Below are 24,115 nucleotides of genomic sequence, written 5' to 3'. Positions count from 1 at the left end.
TGCCTGTTTTTTAATAAGGGCAGCTGTAACTGGGGTCCTAAGTGTAAGTTCAGCCACGAGTGTGGGAAATGCGGGGGGAACCATCCCTTGGTCAGATGTATCAAGCAGGAGGGTGGCTCCGGGGGTAGGGGCCAGAGAAAAGGACAGTAAGGCTCACATATTCACTCTCCCCCCCCCCCCCCCCCCCCGGCAACAGGCACGGCTACACAGAATTTGGATTTGTCTTGGAAATGTCCCTCTCCAGTGAATTTGCAGGTGTTAGTGGATCATCAGCCATTACCCCAGACAGCGGGAGAGGGATTTGTTATTTCAAGGTTTCACAGAAGAATTTGTTATTCCTTACGAGGGTCCCCTCACCTGCCGTTTTGCTAGGAACTTACCTTCAGCGAGGGATCTGCCTGAGGAGGTTGATAGGAAATTGAACAAAGAACTAGAACTAGGCAGGATTGCTGGACCATTTGAATCCACCCCTCTCCCCAACTTCATTGTGTCACCTCTGGGCATAGTTCCCAAAAAGGAGAAGGGCAAGTACAGGCTTATCCACCACCTTTCTTACCCGAAAGGCGAGTCAGTGAACGACTGGTTGAGCCCTGAGGTATGCTCTGTTCACTAGGCATCTTTTGATCAGGCTATGTCGGTGGTGGCCAATATGGGAAGAGGGGCTTTGATGGCCAAAGTGGATATTGAGTCTGCATTCCGCTTATTACCTGTGAATCCAGCCAGCTTCCATTTGCTGGGTTTCCAGTGGAATGAGGGTTTCTTTGTAGACAAATGTATGCCTATGGGGTGCTCAGTGTCCTGTTCCTTTTTCGAAACATTCAGCACGTTCCTTGAATGGGCTGCACGCAGAAGGGAGCAGCGCGGGGCAATGGTTCACTACCTAGACAACTTTCTATTCTCTGGCAAGGAAGGGTCTGAGGACTGTGCAATAGCAATGTCTGTTTTTCAACAATTGATGGGAGAGTTGGGCGTTCCCTTAGCTCCTGAAAAAACAGAGGGCCCTTGCAGGGTTCTGACATTTCTTGGCATTGAGATAGACACGGTTAGGGGCACTTGTAGGTTGCCCGAGGATAAAGTGAAAGGTTTGAAGGAGGAAATATTGAATAATTTGTCAAAAGACAGGACCACCCTTGAGAAAATGCAGCAACTTCTTGGGAAACTGAATTTTGCGGCCAAGATAATCCCGGCAGGCAGGGTTTTTGCTCGTAGGCTGGCCAGGGCAACAGCAGGTGTGGTTCAAAAGCAACACCATATTAGATTAAGCACTGGCCTCAAAGAAGACTTAAGGATGTGGTTCAGATTCTTAGACAGCTTTAATGGGGTGCAAATCTGGCGAACTCCGTGGGAAACCAACACCGAACTACAGTTGTTTTCAGACGCTGCGGGAAGGGAAGGTTTCGGCGTAATCCTCGGGCCAGAGTGGTGTGCTCAGAAGGGGCCACAGCAGTGGCACAAAAAAGGGAGAACAAAGAACATAATGGTCTTGGAAATGTTCCCCATTGTGGTTGCACTGTTATGGCCTACGGTTTTGGCCAATAAGAGGGTTCGTTTTTGGTCCGACAACAGTGCGGTAGTGCAAGCCATTAACTTACAGTCCGCATCATGCCCTGCAATGTTGAGCTTGCTCATGAAACTAGTGGAAGTATGTCTGTATCACAACATTGAATTTAGGGCCCGACATGTGCCGGGAACTGCCAATATTGCTGCGGACGCTCTTTCTCGCTTTCAGTGGTCCAAGTTCCGGAAGGCCCACCCAGAGGGCAGACTGGAGGGAGCGCAGTTCAAAAAGGAGTGGTGGCAGCTGGTGGTGTGGACAGGGCGCTCGCCGAGTTGAGTGAGCGCTCACTCACGCCCGGAGTAAGATGTAGATACCAGCAAGGTTATGGTAAGTTCAAGAACGTGATCTCTCATCTACAAGGTGAGAAACTGACTGCGGAGAAACAGGTGTGCGCCTTTGTGGTCTGGGCACACACGGAGGGCATGTCAAAGAGTTGGGCAGCATCGCATTTAGCAGCAGTTGCATTCCACTTCAAATTGGAAGGGAAGGGCGATCCCACAAAAGGGTTTTTGGTGCGTTCTGCATTGAAAGGCTTGGCCCGTTCGGAGCCAAGGTCTAAGGATGTGCGAAAACCAATTGACTTTGAGCTATTGGGGAAGTTGTTGGCCACGTTACCTAGCATATGCTTCAGCGAATACGAAGGGGCGCTATTCAGGTTGGCATTCGCATGGGCCTTTTTTGGGGGCATTTAGGATTAGTGAGCTAGTTTCTGCGTCTAAAAGGGACACATCTGGGAGGGCCATTGCTTTGGGTGATGTATCTCTGTTTCACAAGGAAACAGGAGAATGGGTCAGTATATTATTGAAGAAAAGCAAAACGGACCAGCAAGGAAAAGGTTAGAACATAGTATTACACGCGGCACCCCTTTCGGAATGTTGCCCGGTACTCCTTTTTAAGCTCTTTGTACAGTTACGTGCCATGAGTGCCAGCCCCCTGCTGTTTCACGCTCACATTCCCCCCCCCCCCCCTTTCTGTATTCCAATTCCGCAAAGTGTTGGCAATGGCATTGAAGGCTTTGGGCATCCAGGAGGAAGGTTGGTCCACGCATGGTTTTAGGATAGGTGCAGCCACCACAGCGTTTCAACAAGGCATGTCCCCTCGGGCGATCATGAAAATGGGGAGGTGGGAGTCTGGCCGTTATCGACTTTGTCCGCCCCCAGCACAGTGGATGCCCAGAAGAATACTAGATATCAAGGGCACTGAGGGGTCGGGGCAGGGAATGGGGTCGGTGTGGTTACAGGCGAATCAGGAAACTGATGGTATGTTATGTTTTTTCCCTATAGATAATGCGGTGTGGCTTGATCGGCCACTCATTTGTGACACGGGCAGAAAAAAGGGGTAGGCAATGGACGATCGGACAAAACTTGGGATTCAAGAGTACCGAATGTGTGTGGTTGGGCACTCCTGGAATGAGGTGGCATTCCTTGCTGCCGGCCATTCACTGGCGATTACAGTGGAGGCGTGCACCAAGGTGGTTAGTGATTCATTTGGGGGGCAACGATCTGGCTAAATTGGGCCGCGGTCGCCTGCTCGCCCAAATACAGGTGACTTTGCGCATTACAGCACATGAGTTACCAGGCACAGAAATACTCTGGTCAGAGATGGTGCAAAGGCGGGTGTTGAGAGACGCCATCTCTCTGCCTGGCATTGAAAAATCCAGGAAGTGCCTCAACAGAAGTGTGGCGAAATTCACAAAGGCAGAGGGCCTGGAGTTTATAGGGCATTGCTGCCTGAGCTCCTTGCCTTCTCATTTTGATGCAGATGGTGTACACTTATCTGACAAGGGCAACGATGTTTTCCTGACGGCTATATTGGGTGAGCTAAGGAGGGCTGGCTGCAGATGAACTAATGGTGAGAATGGAACAATTGGGATGCTAAGAGAGAAGTAAGGGCCTAAGGTTTGGGGGCATTGATGGGAGCGCGAGCCACCATCAAAGCGTGGCAGAGTATCGGGCGGTCCTAGCCAAAGAGGGACTTCACGCTGCAGCGGCTCGGGATTGGCCGGGCTCGAGCCGATCCCTCGATGGGCACTGACTCCCTTCCTTAGGGCGATAGGCCAACAATCTCCTGGTCAGTGCCCGAGTGTCCCACTGGTGTACCAGTGTAGCTGGAAGTAACCAGCGGTTTTGTCAGTTTGGCCAGTGGCTAAAGAGGTGACAGGGTTCACCTGTATCTGACTGTTTTGTGATGTGGCTGGGACCGTCCCAAGTTGTCTTGCTCCTAATAAACCTGTGACCCTGTGTTTTCTAAACTTTAAAAGTTGTCTTTGTATTCATTTCATTGTGTGATGGTACGGACCAAAGGAGGTGGGGGTGTCCAATGGGGATCTCCCCGCTATGGCAGGCATGGCGCTCGCTGCTGCTCTTACCCCGTTCCTCCGCTCGATGTTGCACTGTTGAGCCCTTCCTCCAGCTCCCCTTGATACCGCGCTCCTGGCTCCCTCCCGGGTTTACTTGGGATGTTTTGGGGCTCTTTGCCGCTTCCCTGATGGCCCTTGAGACGTGGGTCCGGCACTGACGTGCTGTTTCTCCTCCCTTCTCGTTACTTAGTGTACAGGTAACATGCAGGGTACTCCGGCCATTTTCCCCCCCTGAGTCGCCACACATGCTCGGTCCACCACCTCTTTTTACGGCTCCTCTATGCCTATAAAGTTGTCTGAAGCTTGTTGAAACATCGGCAGGGCTTAGAGTACCTTTTACCTGCATCCGGTTCATCAGCGGGTTTTCAGTTCCCCTAGCCTCTTTACCTTCTTGGGTGCGCTCTGTCTTGAGTTTCTCCCTCGGGTCTGCTGTGAAGGCGCGTTGCAGCCGATTACCGTTCTTCTCTGATCTGCAGTCCGGTCCTCCTCCTTTATGGGTCTCGGTGGCTGCAAGGTTGTGTTTTCTGCTTCTTTTTAACTGCTTATGTCTCCTTATTTTCTCCCGCCCGGACGGAGCACAGGAGTGTGCACCTTCACAGGGCACGGCCATCTTGGAATCCAAAATCTGAGTATTTTAGTTGTTAGGGAAACCCCTCTTAGAGCTGGGTACAGTTATGTTCTCACCTTTATTTTCATTACTAATACAGGTTTATATCAGTCTCTTCCTTCTGTACCCTTACACATAGTTACCAAGAGACTTGTATTTTCAGTACCTTATCCAAATAACTTATCAGTTGATTGCTCATTATAAAGAGTTTTGACTTTTATGAGCAAAGCAATTAACCGAAACATATACAAAGGTTCTATTCAGAATTACAAATATTGAAAATTGGTTGAACTTGTATGAATGTATTGTTAGGTTTGAGAATTTGTTGGAAAGCTTGAAGAGGTTTTGTATGGGAATACAGAAAGCGTATTGCTAATGTGGAAAGTAATCCAGTGTGGCATGAGAAATGTAAGGGCTCTAATGAGTTGAATTTGATGCTGTTTGCTGTGAATAGGCCAGCTGGCAGTCAGAACTCCAGTAAGCTGGGTGAAGTCCACATGAGCACCAAAGGCGGTAGTCAGTATAGGTTTTGAAAAAGCCTTAAAGCAGAAACGTTCAATCGGCATAAGAGGACAGACTTGGTATTCTAATTAGTTTACGGCTTAATTTCCTTTTCAGCTTTCAAGAAATGTAAGTTTTATGGCTACCTAAAGCAGTATGCGTTGCTGGGTGGCTTTATCTAGGCTATGTTCGATATATTAATTACTACGATTTTGCAGTAAACACACAAAATAGTTTTATCAGAATGTTATGCAAAAAAAGAAATTGATGGATGCATGTGCTTTTAAAGGCCTATGTAAAAATACAAGTTATTGTTTTCAGGTAGGAGACACGTCATTTGACCTGCCAGAAGCCAATGTATTGATTCAAATTTCCTCCCACGGTGGATCTCGAAGGCAGGAGGCTCAGCGTTTGGGACGAGTTCTGCGAGCAAAGAAAGGTAAATGGATGGATTCTCCTTCACATGGGCTCATGAATTGATGTTTTTAACCAGCCTTTTCTATGCCTGTTTTTTGTGTGAGGAATAAAGGCAAGGGAGCCCACACTCCCTCCTCTGCATGCCCCAGTCACCCCAATTGCCAGTAAAAGGGATAGATGAAGCAGCAAGGCTGTGTTTGGAGAGCAAATCCCTTCCTATTTATTTCAGGCACGCTGTACAGCAGGAGCAACACCTCGCCTCGTTTGGTATATCCAGCCCCCTGCGGCGTGGAATAGCTTGAGGGGGACATTCTCAAAGGTAATCCCTCTGCATGTCAAACCTCATTCTGGCAAAATCAAGCATGAACTGGTTTTGTTGCCCCAACAGACTTCTTTTCCATTTCAAGCAATGACAGACCAAGGCTGCTTTCGATGGTTCTGTGGATTTATTTCCCCCTCCCAGCCCCCTTTTAATCCAACTACTGTCGCCAATGTACACCACATGCGGCGTCGAGTGCTGCACCGACTGCAAGCAGAAGCAACGTTAAAACTGTGAAATATATTGCAGTCTTTTCTGTAAGAATAGGTTACTGATATTAAGAATAGTATCTACATTACTTTCTCAGTCCACAAAACGAAAACAAATGTAAAAGTTGAGCTAAGAAATATAAACTTCCATCTTTGTTGGTCTGCAGTTTGTTCCTTCTGCACCGGCAGCAACAGAATAAAAAATGTAAATGTTTGAACCTACTTAATGAGGGGGATTTAGTATTTTTTTTTTTTTTTAACAATTTGCTTTGTTTTCGGTACAAAGCCAGGGGCTCTGTTAGCAAAGGATTTGTGCCAGCCAGGTTTTCTACACTGTCTTGCGATTCTCTGGGAAGTCTCATTGCTCAGAAGCAAATGATCACAGAAGTTGTCATGACGTTTTGTTTCAGCTCCTCAGGTTGATTGTTTATTGTTGAATTATGCTCTACATGTACATTACACCAAGACACAGTAGTTCCAGTTGTCTTGAAATTATTTTTGTATTTGATTTAAAAAGTGCAAGACATTAAGGCAAAACTTTCAGAACCTTATTGTGCCAGATTTTAGCATTCATACAAATGAGCCTGGAACATTGTAAAACGTAGTCTTTAGGCACTGCTTTCCTTGACTGATTAAAAATGAATGCAGCACTAATTAAGTGAAGTTGCTGCTCTGAACATGTGATGGTTAGTCCAGACTTAGAAGTTTACTAATATACCATTGTGCAGTTTTGCACCTAGTACAGCAAATTGTTGCCTTCCTTTTGTGGTCTGTTTGTATATGTGGTCTACTAAATGGCACGATCACATTGATATTAACAGTATCCTAACGTTGTTTGGTACTAACTGCTAAGGCTCTAACAGACTGGGTTGAGTGGTAAAATGACTCGTACATCTTGAAAATGTCTATTTGGCGGAGGCGTGTGGTGTCACTGTATGCTGATCTGATATATTTATATAGTACACCTGAGTATACTTTTCAAAAATGATATAAGAAATATGAAATTGTTGTAACGTGTGCTTAAAATGGGTCTGTTTAATTTTGTTCCTTGGTGATTTCTCACCGATGTCCTACGACTAACTGGGTCGCAGAACATGCTAAGTAACTTGGAATTCTAAGCACACACTGGCAGGAGGATTTGAAAAAAAAGTATGTGGAGAGGGTTATTGAATGACTTATGAAGTTGATTGCTTTTGGGTTTAACTTCCCCTATCAGTGATTGAGATGAATGACCATACAGATATTGGAAATGCTACCATACTGTGTTTCTACTCATGAAATATGTTACTGGTTGTTGCCAGGAAACTGTTCAAAGAAGTTGTCAGCTTAATAATATATTTGGGCTTCCATATCACCTTGGGTGACAATTCATACTCCAGTTACTAGGTGAACTGGGTGGCCCGAAAGTGGTGCATGCTGAAATTACGTTTTTGAAGCAAAGCTTCAAATTTCAACCAATCAGTTACAGGGTGACAGAAAATCTTGACGTCTTGCTAATATTGGAACTGGTTGGATCCTTGTCCGTTGGAGGAGACTGTTTGTAGTTTACAAATAAACAATGAAGTCCTTTCCCCTGACATTATTATTTGATGGCTTATTATCCGCTGATACAACATCATAGGGATACTTCTTGCTCACTAAAGAGACATGGAATGTTTTAGAAAGTAGGTCTTTGGAGAAAATGAGAAGGGCTTGTTAAAATGTTGGATGCAGTAGACTGCCACACATCTTTGAATACCGCAAATTAGCGAGATATGAGCAGAGGAGCAAACATTACATAAGTGCCTGTTAGTTAGACCATCTGAGGAAAATAGCCCTTCTATATGAAGCAATTAGGGAGGCAAAGAACCATATCAGTCGTAAAGCATTGCATTTAAGTTCTGCATGAATCGATAGCAAACTGAAATCTGAATGACTAAGTAGTCACTGCAGTGGAGCAGTTCTGAGTAGAAATTTCAGATCACAAGAGTGCATAGGCTCAAAGCGCCAAAATACATTGGGTGATTGGCTCATGAATGTGCCAGTGCTGCTGCGCCAACCCCTTTCTCCTGCTGCATTTCACCTTCTACGCATTTGCAATACTTTAAACAAGCTGTGTTTCTCATATGTTCCAAACAACTCCTATATTGGCATCATCACCTTGGGCGAGGGTACCACTAATCAGGAAGCTGACTTTATTATTGGGTACATAACCCGTTTTCCGATCTTGCCGACTATTGCTGCTTCGCACCCACCCACTGACCTCCTTCTTTAAAAAAAAATAATAATTAAAAAAAGCCTTACCTTTTCCATTGTCTGCTTACTCTTCGTGTGCAGCTTCCAGATCTGCTACCATGCGCTTCCTTGGTTACCTGCGAGTGGTAGTTCAGAAGAAAAAGGTCCCTTTTCAGTTACAGTATAGTAAAAACTGAAAAGGAATATCTAATTTAATAGAAGTGTAGATCTCAAACATTGGTGTCTTTTATAAATTCATAGACCTTTGAATAACCCAATCCCTCTGTTTGGTAACCCAAAGACCTTTAAAATTGATTACCTGGAAGTAGAAACTACAGATTATTTTCCTGTTCCTAACCCATAGTTGCTTAAGTAAATAGGCACCTGCTGCTTTAAGTTAAATGCATAGCCAGGCCATCATAAGCCAATCAGTCCTGACTCTGACCCAAATGCACTTTATTGCGTGAATTCCTGACACACGTTGGAATGGTATCCAGTGATTTTAATGAAAGAAATTTCAGAGGGATGTTTTAACAAAAAAAACAATGAAACAATCACTGAATTCCATTGAAAATATATATATATATAGGGGTGGGGTAAGGAGATAAAACATGTGGCGAGGGTGTTAGGGTGCAGTTAAAATCGTAGGGAAATGAAACGGTTTTGGGGTGGAGGGCCCCAAATAGAAAGAAAAAAAAACAGTGATTTGTTTCGGTGTTTTTGTTTTCAGTAAAACATCGCTCTCTGAAATGTTTTAATTAAAATAAAATAAAAACGTTTGAACTACAGCACAACCTCATCCCTACTCTCCTTAGAGTAGGAGGAGGACAGGGTATGTAAATCTCTAAAAAGTTGACAATGCAGGAGTTCTATACTTCTAGGTATAAAAAATGTATTAATCTTCAGTTTAGGGTCTTTTTTACATTAACATGCTTTTGATCATAATTTATTATTCAGTATTGGAAGAAGTATGAACACATTTTATCACTGATAATCACATCAATCAATTTTGTTAAATTAGTAACTCATTGCTCCCATGCCTGGGATTGAAGGTAGGTGGCCCATACAGGATGCATAAAAGACTGTACTCCGGAGGACTAGTTTCTTTTTTTTAACACAAAAATTAAACCAGAATGTAAATAAAACCATGAAGAAACCAAGGCCAAGTCTCTCACACCTTCCAGGCAGTCTGTCTCACCTTCCAGTAGCATTACAGGTTTCCCAGAGGTGCCCAAACCCTTGGAAGTCTCTCAATCCATTGCAACTTTTCCAAGAGTCCCAAATCCAATGGAGCAGTCCTGATTCTGCCAGAATTCTCTGGGAAAGCCTGTTCATCTCATTGACCAGCCAGGTCCATCTACTGCTTTGGGGAAGCTGGAGCCAAAGAACTCCCCATTCTTTTCATAAACACCTTGCTTAGTCCTGTAGCTGATTCTGCTTCTTCATCAACAACATGGAATCTCCCTCTGGCCGCCTTCGCTGTGTTTTGTTCTTCCTCCCACCTTCTGTTAGTGCCGATGGTTGACCTGCCCTACCAGAAAAATCCTATTCGGTCCGACTATAGGACTGCTCTCTTCCATCACCTCAATCCTCTTCTCACCAAACTTCTGTTATTCCATTGTCTTCCATTGTACCTTCACATACTGGTCTCACAGTCACTAACTCCTCCACCACCTTCTCCTCTGGTTACCTTCTACTCTACCTCTCTGTCTCCACTTGCGGCGTGGAATAGCTTGAGGGGGACATTCTCAAAGGTAATCCCTCTGCATGTCAAACCTCATTCTGGCAAAATCAAGCATGAACTGGTTTTGTTGCCCCAACAGACTTCTTTTCCATTTCAAGCAATGACAGACCAAGGCTGCTTTCGATGGTTCTGTGGATTTATTTCCCCCTCCCAGCCCCCTTTTAATCCAACTACTGTCGCCAATGTACACCACATGCGGCGTTGTGCTGCACCGACTGCAAGCAGAAGCAACGTTAAAACTGTGAAATATATTGCAGGCTTTTCTGTAAGAATAGGTTACTGATATTAAGAATAGTATCTAGATTACTTTCTCAGTCCACAAAACAAAAACAAATGTAAAAGTTCAGCTAAGAAATATAAACTTCCATCTTTGTTGATCTGCAGTTTGTTCCTTCTGCACCGGCAGCAACAGAATAAAAAATGTAAATGTTTGAACCTACCTAATGAGGGGGATTTTGTATTATTTTTATTTTTTTTAACAAATTGCTTTGTTTTCGGTACAAAGCCAGGGGCTCCGTTAGCAAAGGTTTTGTGCCAGCCAGGTTTTCTACACTGTCTTGCGATTCTCTGGGAAGTCTCATTGCTCAGAAGCAAATGATCACAGAAGTTGTCATGACGTTTTGTTTTAGCTCATCAGGTTGATTGTATATTGTTGAATTATGCTCTACATGTACATTACACTAAGACACAGTAGTTCCAGTTGTCTTGAAATTATTTTTGTATTTGATTTAAATAGTGCAAGACATTAAGGCAAAACCTCCAGAACCTTGTGACAGATTTTAGCATTCATACAAATGAGCCTGGAACATTGTAAAACTTAGTCTTTAGGCACTGCTTTCCTTGACTGATTAAAAATGAATGCAGCACTAATTAAGCAAAGTTGCGCTCTGAACATGTGATGGTTAGTCCAGACTTAGAAATTTACTAATATACCATTGTGCAGTTTTGCACCTAGTACAGTGAATTGTTGCCTTCCTTTTGTGGTCTGTTTGTATATGTGGTCTACTAAATGGCACAATCACATTGATATTAACAGTATCCTAACGTTGTTTGGTACTAACTGCTAAGGCTCTAAAAGACTGGGTTGAGTGGTAAAATGACTCGTACATCTTGAAAATGTCTATTTGGCGGAGGCGTGTTGTGTCACTATGCTGATCTGATATATATAGTACACCTGAGAATACTTTTCAAAAATGATATAAGAAATATGAAATTATTGTTTAGTTTAGTTTATTATTTGTAGGGCGCGCCAAGCCCTGGAGCATCAGGGCGCACAAGGCAAGAATATGCTCAACTTTGTTACAGGTACATCTACATAATCATAGTACATTCTACAATAAATAAAATATATACAGGTACATGTGCATGGTCATAATACAGTATACAATAAGCAAGAATGAGCAGGTCTGGAGTTGGGTCCAGACAAGAGGTGATAAGGGTACAGGGATATTTAACAATGTGGAGGTGATATACAGTGGAATAAGTACAGTAATATACAATGGTGTAAAATACAGAACGAGGTATCAGAGCTGGGGCATGCAGGTGGATCGCCAGTAGGGACAGTCAGGTCAAGGAGGTCGGATTAGTTAGATGTCATTAGCTCTCAGCCACTTGGTCAAATTCTGCCTGAATTTCGCAAAGGGCTGGGGTTCTCTTATGTCATGTGGTAGGGAGTTCCAAAGCTGTGCTGCTTTGACTGCGAAGCTTTGTCCTCCAATAGTGGCACGTTTAAAGCGAGGGACATAGAGGCAATTCGCATTGACCATTCTTGTTGGTCTAGGTGAGGTTCTTAAGTGTAGCCTGTCCATGAGGTAGGGTGGTGCCATGTTATTGAGTCACTTGTGAGTAAGGGAGGCAATTTTGAGTTGGATTTTGTCCTGAGTGGATAGCCATTTATATTCTCTTCTTATAGAGGAGATATGCTCTTTCCTGTTGATCTTGAGCGCGGCTCTCAGGGCATTATTCTGTAGGACCTGGATTTTTTGGATAGTCTGTTTGTTAGCCCCAATGTAGAGACCATTACAGTAGTCCAGTTTGGACAGTATAAGGGCTCTGGCAAGCGTGATGCAGCTGTCTGTAGAGAGGAATTGCTTGCTGGCTCTAATAAGTTTGCAAGTATATGCTGTAGAAGAGGCTAGGGAGTTGACTTGTTTGCCAAAGTTTAAGGTGGCGTCAAGGTAAAAGCCTAGGGTCTTGACTTCCTTTGCTACTTTGATATTATTCCCATCGATAGTGAAGCTGGCATAGTCAGTGTTAAGTTTAGTTATGTATGTCTGGGTGCCTAGGATTATGAGCTCAGTTTTGTCGTCATTCAGGCATAAGCCGTGTGTGGCCATCCATGCCTGAACGATGCTGTAAATTTTATTCACTAAAGCCAGATCCACGACGTAATCTCCTGAAAGCGGAAGGAGGATCTGGGTATCGTCTGCATAGTTGGTCTAGGCGATACCCAGATGATCCATTTTGTCAAAGAGCGGCTTTGTGAATATGTTATAGAGGGTTGGTGATACACAAGATCCCTGGGGTACACCGCACGTTATATGGATCGGGCTTTAAAATGGGTCTGTTTAATTTTGGTCCTGGGTGATTTCTCACTGATGTCCTACGACTAACTGGGTCGCAGAACATGCTAAGTAACTTGGAATTCTAAGCACACACTGGCATGCGGATTTGAAAAAAAAGTATGTGGAGAGGGTTATTGAATGACTTATGAAGTTGATTGCTTTTGGGTTTAACTTTCCCTATCAGTGATTGAGATGAATGACCATACAGATATTGGAAATGCTACCATACTGTGTTTCTACTCATGAAATATGTTACTGGTTGTTGCCAGGAAACTGTTCAAAGAAGTTGTCAGCTCTTCCATCACCTCAATCCTCTTTTCACCAAACTTCTGTTATTCCATTGTCTTCCATTGTACCTTCACATACTGCTCTCACAGTCACTAACTCCTCCACCACCTTCTCCTCTGGTTACCTTCTACTCTACCTCTCTATCTCCACTTGCTCCGCTTATCACCACCTCCTCTGTATAACCTTACCCACCTGATGTAATCCATGACTCCTCTTTTATACCTCTGCCACCTACTGATGTTACCATCTCCCCCTGTGCTTTCTCCCACCTCTTGTCTCCAATGCCTTCTTAATTCTCCTTGTATCAGTCTCCAACTGCTTGTCACAACATACTCCAAAAACCCACATTCCCTGACTGGGGTGGCTGTGTATCACCTCCTCCCCTTGGGCTGGGCTTTCGGAAAGTGGGTGCACCTGTATCCTGCAATTGAGGCAGGGTTGGGATTGTTTTTTGCTCCTGCTACTGTGTAAATGAACTGGACTCTGATTAGAGCATATATATATGTAGTATCCCTGTATACCTCCATAAGACACGTAGATGGTCTACGAGCGTGTGAACATTTTCTTCATACTAGGTCTATGAACTTTTTGTCACACAGTCGTATGATATTAGACATGATTCATCTTTGTTTGACAAACAATTGTTTTTTATTCAACAGAGAATTTTATGTGCAGCTTCAGGGAACAGCCATGGGGACCACATTTGCTCCCTCCTATGCTAATTTGTTTATGGGATGGTGGGAAAAGTTTGTTGTTTGGGGCACAGAGAACAATGTGCACACAGCCAAAATAGTACTCTGGTTGCGGTACATAGATGATCTATTCATCATTTGGGATGGCACTAGCTCAGAGTGGCTAGAATTTGTCCAGAGGTTGAATATTAATGAATTAAATCTCCAGTTTACGGAAAGCCACAACAAGACTGCTATCGTATACCTCGATATTCTTGTTAAGGTGGCTCAGGAAGAACTTACTACAGAACTTTATCGTAAACCGACAAGTTCAAACATACCGCTACATGCGAAAAGCAATCATCCAACTTCCCTCAAATGGTCTATACCATATGGTGAATTTATTCGCATTAGAAGGAACTGTTCCAAACTAGAGACGTTTGATGCAGAATGTGCACACATGGCTCTTAAATTCAAACAACGGGGATATCCTAAACGCATACTTGAAAGAGCCTTTCATAAAGCTAGGGACCAAGACCGTTCCTCATTGTTAACTACCAAAGTGTAGTCACTATTAAATGATCAAACAAGTGAGACTCGACTCATACTCACTTATGGCACTAATTCCCAGTACATACGACGGATCATGCGGAAACACTGGCATATCCTACAACTGGATGAACATTTAGGAACGATCTTGGGAGATAAGATGAACATTACATTTCGACGCTCTGTCTCCCTCAAGGACAACCTTGTCTCCAGTTTTATGAGCCCATCTACTCCATCCATAGGCTCTACTTGGCTCCACACACCAACTGCAGGCTTCTACAAGTGTAGGAAATGCAAGGCCTGCAAGTATGCAACAGAGGTCTCCAATTATGAACATCCCATTTTGGCCAAGAATATTTCCATCATGGCACGCATCACCTGTGACACCGAGTACGTGGTTTATGTGCTCATGTGTCCCTGTGACAAGTGGTACGTTGGCAGTACCATAGGTAGACTTAAGCTACGTATGTTACAGCATATCAGGGCCATCAAGAATGTGGATGTTACTTACCCCATGGCAGTGCATTTTAAAGAAGTACATAACAGCAAATTGGATGGTTTTACATTTTTTGGCATTCATACCATAGCTAAAAACCCTAGAGGTGGTAACAGAGAATTGGCATTGAGACAATTGGAAACCAAATGCATTTTGGACCTAGAGACTAAAAAACCAAGAGGTCATAATTTGGATGAAGAACTTTACACTTTTTTAGGAACTTAATTATGATCTTTATAGACGTTCCTCTTCTCATATGATACCATTTTGCTGATGCATTTTCCTTTTGCTACTCTAAGAACCACTCGATTAGCTAATACATTTTCTTCTGTTCCACCTTCATTGATTGATTTTTTGCAGGAATTTTTGCAGGATACTCTTTTAGGATGTTTATCTTTTGATTATTATGAATGCATAAGTTGGGGCCGCTGAGGTTCTTTGTGACTGGAGGGTTCACAAGTGATCGCACTGTTTATGTAATTGGGCAACCTTTTTTGATTTACATTTCAGGTTGGTTTATTGTGACTATTTGTTCATGATATATTTCTTGTCATCCCTTTTACACAACAGAGGTAAATATGAAGCTAGGGTTTTTTACAATTAGGGCACACGCAAGCATGTCCTATCTTAACATTTATTAAATTTCTCTGTTCTTTGGATTAGTGTATATAGGCTCACAACTTTTAGGCATATACCCTTTTTCTGTGATTCTTTTCTCTCCCCTGTCTCTCTAAAATTACTCAATAATCTTCTTTTTTAGATCACATTATACTTATAGGCCTTTCTCGCATATATTCGTGTTTGATTTTGTCGGACCATGTAGTTCTGTTGTTCAAGCTGCCTTATGTTAATATTGCTTTAAGCAAAGGAATTTAGGTGTAATAGAAAAAACAGGCATCATATATTTTTTGGCATTTTTGCACAGGCTAATTGCTAGATGCTAATTATATGTTTACATGCACTAAGCACTTTATCATATAAATGCACCATGCACTTTATTACAACTAATTTTAGGATTATATCCATGACAATGCTGCTTTGCACATTTGCACAGCTATGTAGGTAGATACCATCATTTAGCCACGCAGTAGGCACTTTTATTGATGCCAACGATAGAGGTTTTTCCTTTACGGTTACCCTCTTGTCTATTACTATCTGGAAATGGTAAGCAACATTACAGTTAGCATTCACTTTGGGGCTATTACGGCCTCCATTGTTCCTATATTTCATATGTTGCCATGTTTTGCCTAACATCATGTGCTGTTCGGCGTAAGTGGCATCCTAAATTATATTGCTTAAAGCAGCACTTCTGAACATCAGCTCTTAGAGTTCCACTGCCCGTATAATTTTGGGCATTTTATTGAAAAACACGTTAGCATGACAACACAAAAGACATGTACAGATTATCAAAGCTCTATAAACGGTTTGAAATTCATGAATGTTGAGAAATGTTTTGTATTTTGCAATTACATTCTCATAACGTAGTTGTTTGCATTGGCTTTGTAATCAGTCTATGTAAACAGAAACTGTAACTAAAATATGCATAGTGTTAAGAATGAGTCTGACATGTATTTATTATGGGAATTGTGCAGCCTTTTGCGAGTGTTAAGATGTCTGCCGTGTTGGAATCGAGGTAATAGTCAATCATTTTGGAGACATTCTATACTGAGTACTGGGGATAGAGATGTATAAGCCTATATATAGTTACCTTGTCTATGTTTACACTTCTCCACGTGATCAAGCGGTCTGTGCACCGTGAAACGCGTTGTGTTCTGTGCTTTTTTCTTATTCATGCTGACTTTAAAATAAAGGTATGTCAGTCTGGATTGACTCGGGTTTTTTTGCCTCAGTATAGAGCCACCAGGGCTTTCTCTATTCGTTTTTGGGAGTGCATTCCGCCAACTTCATCCTGTCTCCATCATGGACCGGGTAATGGGTTTTTTCTAAATATATATATATATATATATATATATATATATATATATATATATATATATATTTCTGAGGCTTGTGGAATCTGCTTAGATCACATGCTGTGCATAGGCCGACATCTAGTGGAAGCTGCGGAGTATTAGTTTGTTTTTCGAAACTCGAAAATGGGCGTCGACACAGGGCGTGCCAGTAATACTATCCCTAGTGTGACGTCCACTGTACCCAAGATCCCTCACGTGTCTAGGACCCTCAGATTGTTTTTTTCCGCCATACTGGCCGGAAGCATTTTGCTGAGTCCCCTGGCCTTAGCCATACTTTTGCTAAAATATCGATTAATTTACATCCTTTCCCCATCCCAACGTCGAACTTCGACACTTGACGCCGGCTTGGAGAAGAATTCGACCGTCGGCTGCTGCACGACGGATTTGGGCCTCGGAAGGCCTCTGGCCTCGGCCTGTGCCTTGGAAGGCCTCTGGCCTTGGCCCTGCAAGTAGGGAGAGTGGGGGGTTGGACATACTCTACACTCTTGGTATATAGGTACACCTTATACATTTCCTACACTTACCAGCCCGCTGCCTCAAGGTGCGTATGGAGGGTACCCCTTTTCAATTCTGCCCCAAGTGCAATCGCAAATACCCTTGGGTCGACAGGCACGCCACGTGCAATCTCTGCTTGCCGAGGGATCACCCCGAGGCGAACTGCAGAGCGTGTAGTAGGTTTAAACCTAAGACACTTAAGGACCGTTCGATGAAGCGTTGGGCCCACCACGCCAGGCAGGCGGCCATGGCAGCGGAGGACGCCTTCAGCGATGGCAGCGACGTCGTTCTTTCGGACGGCGAGGGCATTACGGCGTCGAAAGACAGCCGAGCTCAGGTCCCCAACCTCGGAAGGTCGTCCGACAGGGCGGCTATGGGGAAGACCCCCGGCGACACAAGCGCTTCACACACCACTCACACAAAACACACGAAGTCCAACCGAGACTCAACGACGTCGAGTTCTCGGAAAGAGGCACATAGAGAATGGTCCGAATCGGTGTCCTCTGGGCGTTCTCGATTGAGATCGCCGCATGACTCCAGGCAATCATCCACTCTTGCCAAGAGTGCCTCGCTCCCTAAGCTAACAGAAGTTCGATCATCGGAGGACGAAGACGTCTTCCACCCCCAGGCCGCTCTCCAGGAGTCAGAGGCCGCAGACAAGATCAGCGCGGCCCCACGTTCGAAGGACAGGGACTCTACCCCCGATCCTCGACGCCAGGCGTCGAAAACCTCCGGAACCGCAAAGGGACAGGAAAAACACTTTTCCACTCACTGGGAGGGCGGAAAACAGCAGAAGAAGCAGCCACTGCACTCTCCCACACCTGTGAAACACTCCACTCCTCCTAAACAGACAGACAAGCCCAAGTCTGCTGCTATTTCTAAAACCAGCAAATCTACTCAGGATAAGTCGCCTAGACTTTCTGAGAGAGTCATTCCCAGTTCCAAAGAATGGTCGAGTGATGACATAGATAGGGTCATGTCAAGGATGTCTTCTTTGGCAGACTTTTATGATAAAAATCCAGACCATTTCCTTTCATATAATCCACAAGGGGCTACACCCTCAGGCTCTAATGATCCTATCCCCCCGAGTAAGAAGCCCCGGTTTGAGACACCTATGAGGTCTGCGGACCCCTTCGATGTACCACCATACTCACGGCCATACTCACAGTATCAAGGAGAGACTTCCTTTGGTGAGGACCAAGAATTTGGCATGGTAGAAGAGCAAACCGGGACGGGCTACTATGGGGATGATGAGGACCAGGAAGAGGAAGACCCTGAAACCTACAGAGTAGATTCCCCAGTAAAGAAGGAAGCCCCGGTTACCGACTCCCCTGTCGATAACCAACCCCTCCGGAACGAGGTTCTCGCACGAGCAGCAGAACATTTCCATATTGACACCCATGGTTTCCAGGAAGAGAGGGACTTCGCCAAGGAGTTAGTGGGAGAAAGGAGGCCTCTTGCCCAGACCATCCCTATCCTTAAGTCTATTCAGCAAAGAATAGACCCGTCCCTGGTGAACCCGAACCTCACCAGAGCAGTCAATCCCAGAGTTGAAAAACTTTTCAGGGCAGCCCAGTCTGACCCTCTCTATATAAGAGGACATCTGAAGCCAGATTCCCTGGTTGTCACTAACACTCGTAAGAGGGCTGGAACACCCTTGTCATCGTCCGAAGCTCCTCCAGACAAGGAGAGCAAAAAACGATATGGTTTCGGCAGGAAAGTAGCCTCAGCGTCCGCCCATCAGGCAAGGATTGCAAACTCCACCACCCTGTTGGCCAGCTACAACTGCCATCAGTGGGAAGAAGTCGCGGCACTCATAGCCTCTGCACCAGAACCCTTAAAGGGCCAGTTAGCACGAATTTCCGCAGAGGGTGGAGCCGTGTCTGGTTGCATTTTAAAAGCAACTTTTGACGCAGCGGACAACGCAGGCAGATTGATGGCAGAAGGTACTGTTATCAAGAGACATGCGTGGTTATGGCAGTCTGGTTTTAAGGCAGAAACCCAGGCATCATTGTTGGACAAACAGGTGGAAGCCGATCTGTTGTTTGGTAAGGCGGTTGAGGACGCGCTGAAGAATGCCAAGGACGAATATGAGACACTCAAGTCCCTTGGCCAGTTAACCAATAAACCCCCTAACCAGAGAGGGAATGGAAATTTTCGTCGCCCACGTGGCAAAATTCCCAGTGAGGATCAAACTATTCCCAGGGGCAGGGTACACAGTGGAACAACAACAGCCAACAGTCTACCCAGGGTTACGGCAGGGGTAATAGGAGAGGCGCGGTAAAGGCAGAGGCAGCCCCAGTAGAGGAGGCGGCACGCCTCCACCAAAGCAGTGACGCTCAGTTCAGGGTCCCTTCTCACGCAACCCCAGTAGGGGGGGCGCATTTCCAACTTCACCCAGGCTTGGGAAGGGATCACATCAGACAGATGGGTGCTGTCAACAGTATCCGCAGGGTACTGTATAGAACTACTGCAGCGTCCCCGGAACCATCCTCCACAACAAAGTACACTCTTTAGAACATCAGAAGATTCTCCTTGAGGAGATCGCCAATCTGCTAGCAAAGGACGCGATAGAACTCGTCCCGGGACACCAGGTAAACAAGGGTATTTATTCAACTTACTTCCTTGTGCCAAAAAAAGATTTGACAATGCGCCCAGTATTGGATTTACGGCCTGCCAACAAGTATGTCAAGCCCCAAAAGTTTCGAATGACTACGCTACAAGAGGTAATCCCCCTCCTAAAAAAGGGGGATTACATGGCAACCTTGGATATGAAAGATGCCTATTTTCATATTTCCATGTTCCCAGTGCACAGAAGGTACTTGCGCTTCAAGGTGGACAGTCGGCACTACCAGTTCAAGGTATTTCCCTTCGGGATAGCTTCGGCACCAAGGGTATTCACCAAGGTACTGGCGGTGGCGGCTGCACACCTACGCAGGGAGGCAATCCCGGTGTACCCTTATCTGGACGACTGGCTCATAACGGGGGAAACCCCAGTAATTTGCAGAACAAACATTCAAAGGACTATCGACCTCCTCCACGAATTAGGCTTCTCAATCAACGAGAAAAAGTCAAGCCTGGTGCCAAGCACCTCCAAACAGTTCCTAGGAGCAATCCTAGATACTCAAGAGGGGTTGACATTTCCTTCAGAGGAAAGAATTCGGAATATACTACTGCAAATTCCGCAATATCAGTCCGGTCACCAAATAACGGTACGCAAAGCAATGCGTTTGCTGGGCATGATGGCGTCATGTATTTACCTGGTCCCACACGCGCGCCTGCGCATGCGTCCCATGCAGGAATGGTTCACGAAACAGTGGTCTCAGGCAAGTGGTCAGTGGGACGATCTAGTGGTCATTTCGCCAACACTAGTACAAAGCCTTCACTGGTGGAAAAGAGAGAATCTTGCACAAGGGAAACCCTTTTACGATCCCGAAGTACAGGCAGTAGTCACTACCGATGCATGTCTGACGGGGTGGGGAGCTCACCATCTTCACCACACAGCTCAGGGTCTCGGGTCTCCCTCAGTGGCCAAGAACCACATCAACCTGCTAGAGCTTCTGGCAGTATTCAGAGCGCTTCAAGTGTTCGAGCCCTACCTACTAAACCTGTCAGTGCAAATCCAGACGGACAGCACGACAGCCATGTTCTACCTGAACAAGCAAGGAGGGACTCGTTAGCCAAATCTGTCCAAGCTTGCCCAGAAAATCTGGATATGGGCACTCAGACGGAACCTCTTCCTGTCATCACAACATGTTCCAGGGGAGCTCAATTCCCTAGCGGATGCTCTGAGCAGAGACTCCCTCCCAGAGGAACACGAATGGGTTCTACACAGAGAGGTCGTAGAAGATATCTTCTCTCAGTGGGGTTTCCCCACTATAGACTTATTTGCCACAAGCAAAAACAGACAATGCATTTGCATCCAGGTTCCCCCAACCAGACTCCCAGGGGAACGCCCTGTGGATGAACTGGTCAGGGATGTTTGCGTACGCATTTCCACCAACTCCTCATCAGGAAGGTGGTCAACAAGATGAACAGAGTCTCGATGACGCTCGTCCTAGTTGCTCCCATGTGGGCAAGACAACCGTGGTTCCCACACCTATGCAGAATGGCGGTGTGCAAGCCCATCAAACTTCCGGCCTGGTACAACCTACTGTCCCAGCACCAAGGTCAAACAGTGCATCAGCAACCCAACTCAATGAACTTGGCAGCATGGCTCCTGAGGTCATAGAGTTTGGACATCTCAATTTACCACAGAGGTGTATGGACATCCTAAAGGAATCTAGGAAACCAAACACAAGGCACTGCTACTTTGACAAGTGGAAGAGATTCGTTATCTGGTGCCAGAGTAGACAAATCAACCCAGTTGATTGCACTCCTTCCACTATTGTTACATACATGCTCCACCTGCTAGATGCAGGATTGGTTTTTAACTCACTGAAAGTACACCTGGCAGCCCTGTCGGCATACACCACTTCCCATAACAAGGTCTTGTGGTGGAAAGTACCAGTAGTTAAAGCCTTCATGGAAGGAGTAAAGAGACTTCACCCTCCTATTTCAAACCCACCACCAGGGTGGGACCTTAATGTGGTGCTATCTAAGCTCATGGGCCCCCCTTTCGAGCCCATGCATAAAAGCAGTCTCAAACACCTGACTTATAAAACGGCCTTCTTAGTAGCTATTACTTCTATAAGAAGGGTCAGTGAAATTCAGGCTCTGTCATTGCAGGATCCCTTCTTTACTGTCCATAAAGACAAACTGGTTTTACGCACACACCCTAGGTTCTCACCTAAGTTTATATCTAAATTCCACGTAAACCAGTCCAAGCTTCCGGCTTTCTTCCAGGACCCTCAAAGCTCGGCTGAGGTGAAACTACACACCCTAGATGTGCGTAGGGCGGTCCCCTACTATGTAAATAAAACCAGACCGCTAAGGGAAACAGATCAACTGTTTGTCTCCGTAGCTACAGGCAGAGAGGGGGATCGCGTCTCTAAAGGTGCCATCTCGAAGTGGATTATTAACTGTATCCAGCTGTGTTACTCACTCTCTGAAAGAACTCTGCCTTTCACGCCAAGAGCCCACTCTACAAGAGGCATCGGGGCCACTCTGACTTTCATTGCAAATGTACCCCTTGACACCATTTGCAAAGCAGCTACTTGGAGCTCTATTCACACTTTTACTCAGCATTACTGCATTGACACCCATTCCAAGGCAGATACACAAGTGGGACAAGCGGTTCTAAGACACTTATTTGCTCATGACCCTTCTCACATCCCACCTCCTTCTTCAGGTACTGCTCGCTAATCTATGCACAGCATGTGATCTAAGCAGATTCCACAAGTCTCAGAAGGGATACATTACTCACCGTAATCATATTTCTGATGCTTGTATCTGCTTAGATTCACATGCGACCCACTCTTCCTCCCCTCTGAGAGAAGGCGCATGGTTGCTTGTAGTCTTACCTTTCTATCTATCTGCTTGGATTATCTGTACTCGCGCTACTCCTCATGCTACCTCATGTCAGAAAAAATACAATCTGAGGATCCTAGACGCGTGAGGGATCTTGGGTACAGTGGACGTCACACTAGGGCTAGTATTACTGGCACGCCCTGTGTCGATGCCCATTTTCGAGTTTCGAAAAACAAACTGTAATACTCTGCAGCTTCCACTAGATGTCGGCCTATGCACAGCATGTGAATCTAAGCAGATACAAGCATCAGAAATACGATTACGGTGAGTAATGTATCATATATATATATATATATATATATATATATTTCTGAGGCTTGTGGAATCTGCTTAGATCACATGCTGTGCATAGGCCGACATCTAGTGGAAGCTGCGGAGTATTAGTTTGTTTTTCGAAACTCGAAAATGGGCGTCGACACAGGCGTGCCAGTAATACTATCCCTAGTGTGACGTCCACTGTACCCAAGATCCCTCACGCGTCTAGGATCCTCAGATTGTTTTTTTCCGCCATACTGGTCGGAAGCATCTTGCGGAGTTCCCTGGCCTTAGCCATACTTTTGCTGTTATTGTAAAATTAATTCTTATTCATTCCCTTCCCCACCCCAACGTCGACCCTCGACCTCGACGACGGCTGGAGAAGTCATCGACCGTCGACTGCTGCACGACGGATCTGGGCCTCGGAAGGCCGCTGGCCTCGGCCCGGGCCTAGTAGGCCGCTGGCCTCGGCCCTTGCAAGTAGGGAGAGTGGGGGGTGGTACATACTCTTCACTCTTGATATAGTTACATCATTATATTCCTACACTTAGCAGCCCGCTGCCTTAAGGTGCGTATGGAGGGTACCCCTTTTCAATTCTGCCCCAAGTGCAATCGCAAATACCCTTGGGTCGACAGGCACGCCACGTGCAATCTCTGCTTGCCGAGGGATCACCCCGAAGCGAACTGCAGAGCGTGTAGTAGGTTTAAACCTAAAACACTTAAGGACCGTTCGACAAAGCGTTGGGCCCACCACGCCAGGCAGGAGGCCATGGCAGCGGAGGGCGCCTTCAGCGATGGCAGCGACGCCGTACTTTCGGACGGCGAGGGCATTACGGCGTCGAAGGACAGCCGGCGAGCGCAGGTCCCCGACCTCGGAAGGTCGTCCGGCAGGGCGGCTATGGGGAAGACCCCCGGCGACGCAAGCGCTACACACCTAACACACACTAAACACACTAAGACCAACCGGACCTCGACGGTGTCGACTTCCCGGAAAGAGGCACAGAAAGAACGGTCCGACTCGGTGTCCTCTGGGCGCTCTCGATCGAGATCGCCTCACGACGCAAAGCAATCATCCACTCTTGCCAAGGGTGCCTCGCTACACACATTAACGGAAGTTCGATCGTCGGGAGACGAAGACGACTTCCACCCCCAGGCCGCGCTCCAAGATACCGAGACCGCGGTTAACACCAGTGAGGCCCCACGCTCGAAACACACAGATAGCTGTCCAGACCCTCGGCGCCAGGCGTCGAAAGTCTCTGGGGCCTCCAAGGGACAGGGAAAACATTTTTCCACGCACGGGGAGGGGGGAAAACAGCGGAAAGCACAGCCTTCCACTCCTGTAAAGCCATCCTCCCACCCTAGCCAGACAAGCAAACACAAGTCTACCCTTGAAAAGTCCCATAAATCTCCTACTAAATCACCTACTA

General features: G+C 45.7%; 1 protein-coding gene across 1 annotated transcript in view; it reads left to right on the top strand.

Annotated features, from left to right (window-relative positions):
- The window catches only part of ERCC3 (ERCC excision repair 3, TFIIH core complex helicase subunit), a 1,003,216-nt gene that overhangs the window by 851,358 nt on the left and 127,743 nt on the right, over positions 1-24,115 (top strand). Inside the window, exon 12 of the mRNA XM_069616794.1 lies at positions 5,347-5,464. Coding sequence (XP_069472895.1) covers positions 5,347-5,464 — 118 coding nt within the window. The remainder of the gene's footprint in view (positions 1-5,346; positions 5,465-24,115) is intronic.

Source organism: Ambystoma mexicanum, chromosome 9 (genome assembly GCF_040938575.1).
Source record: "Ambystoma mexicanum isolate Mex_15411 chromosome 9, UKY_AmexF1_1, whole genome shotgun sequence".
Classification (NCBI taxonomy): Eukaryota; Metazoa; Chordata; class Amphibia; order Caudata; family Ambystomatidae; genus Ambystoma; species Ambystoma mexicanum.
Note: the sequence above shows the minus strand (reverse complement) of the source record. Positions and strands in the feature narration are given on the sequence as shown.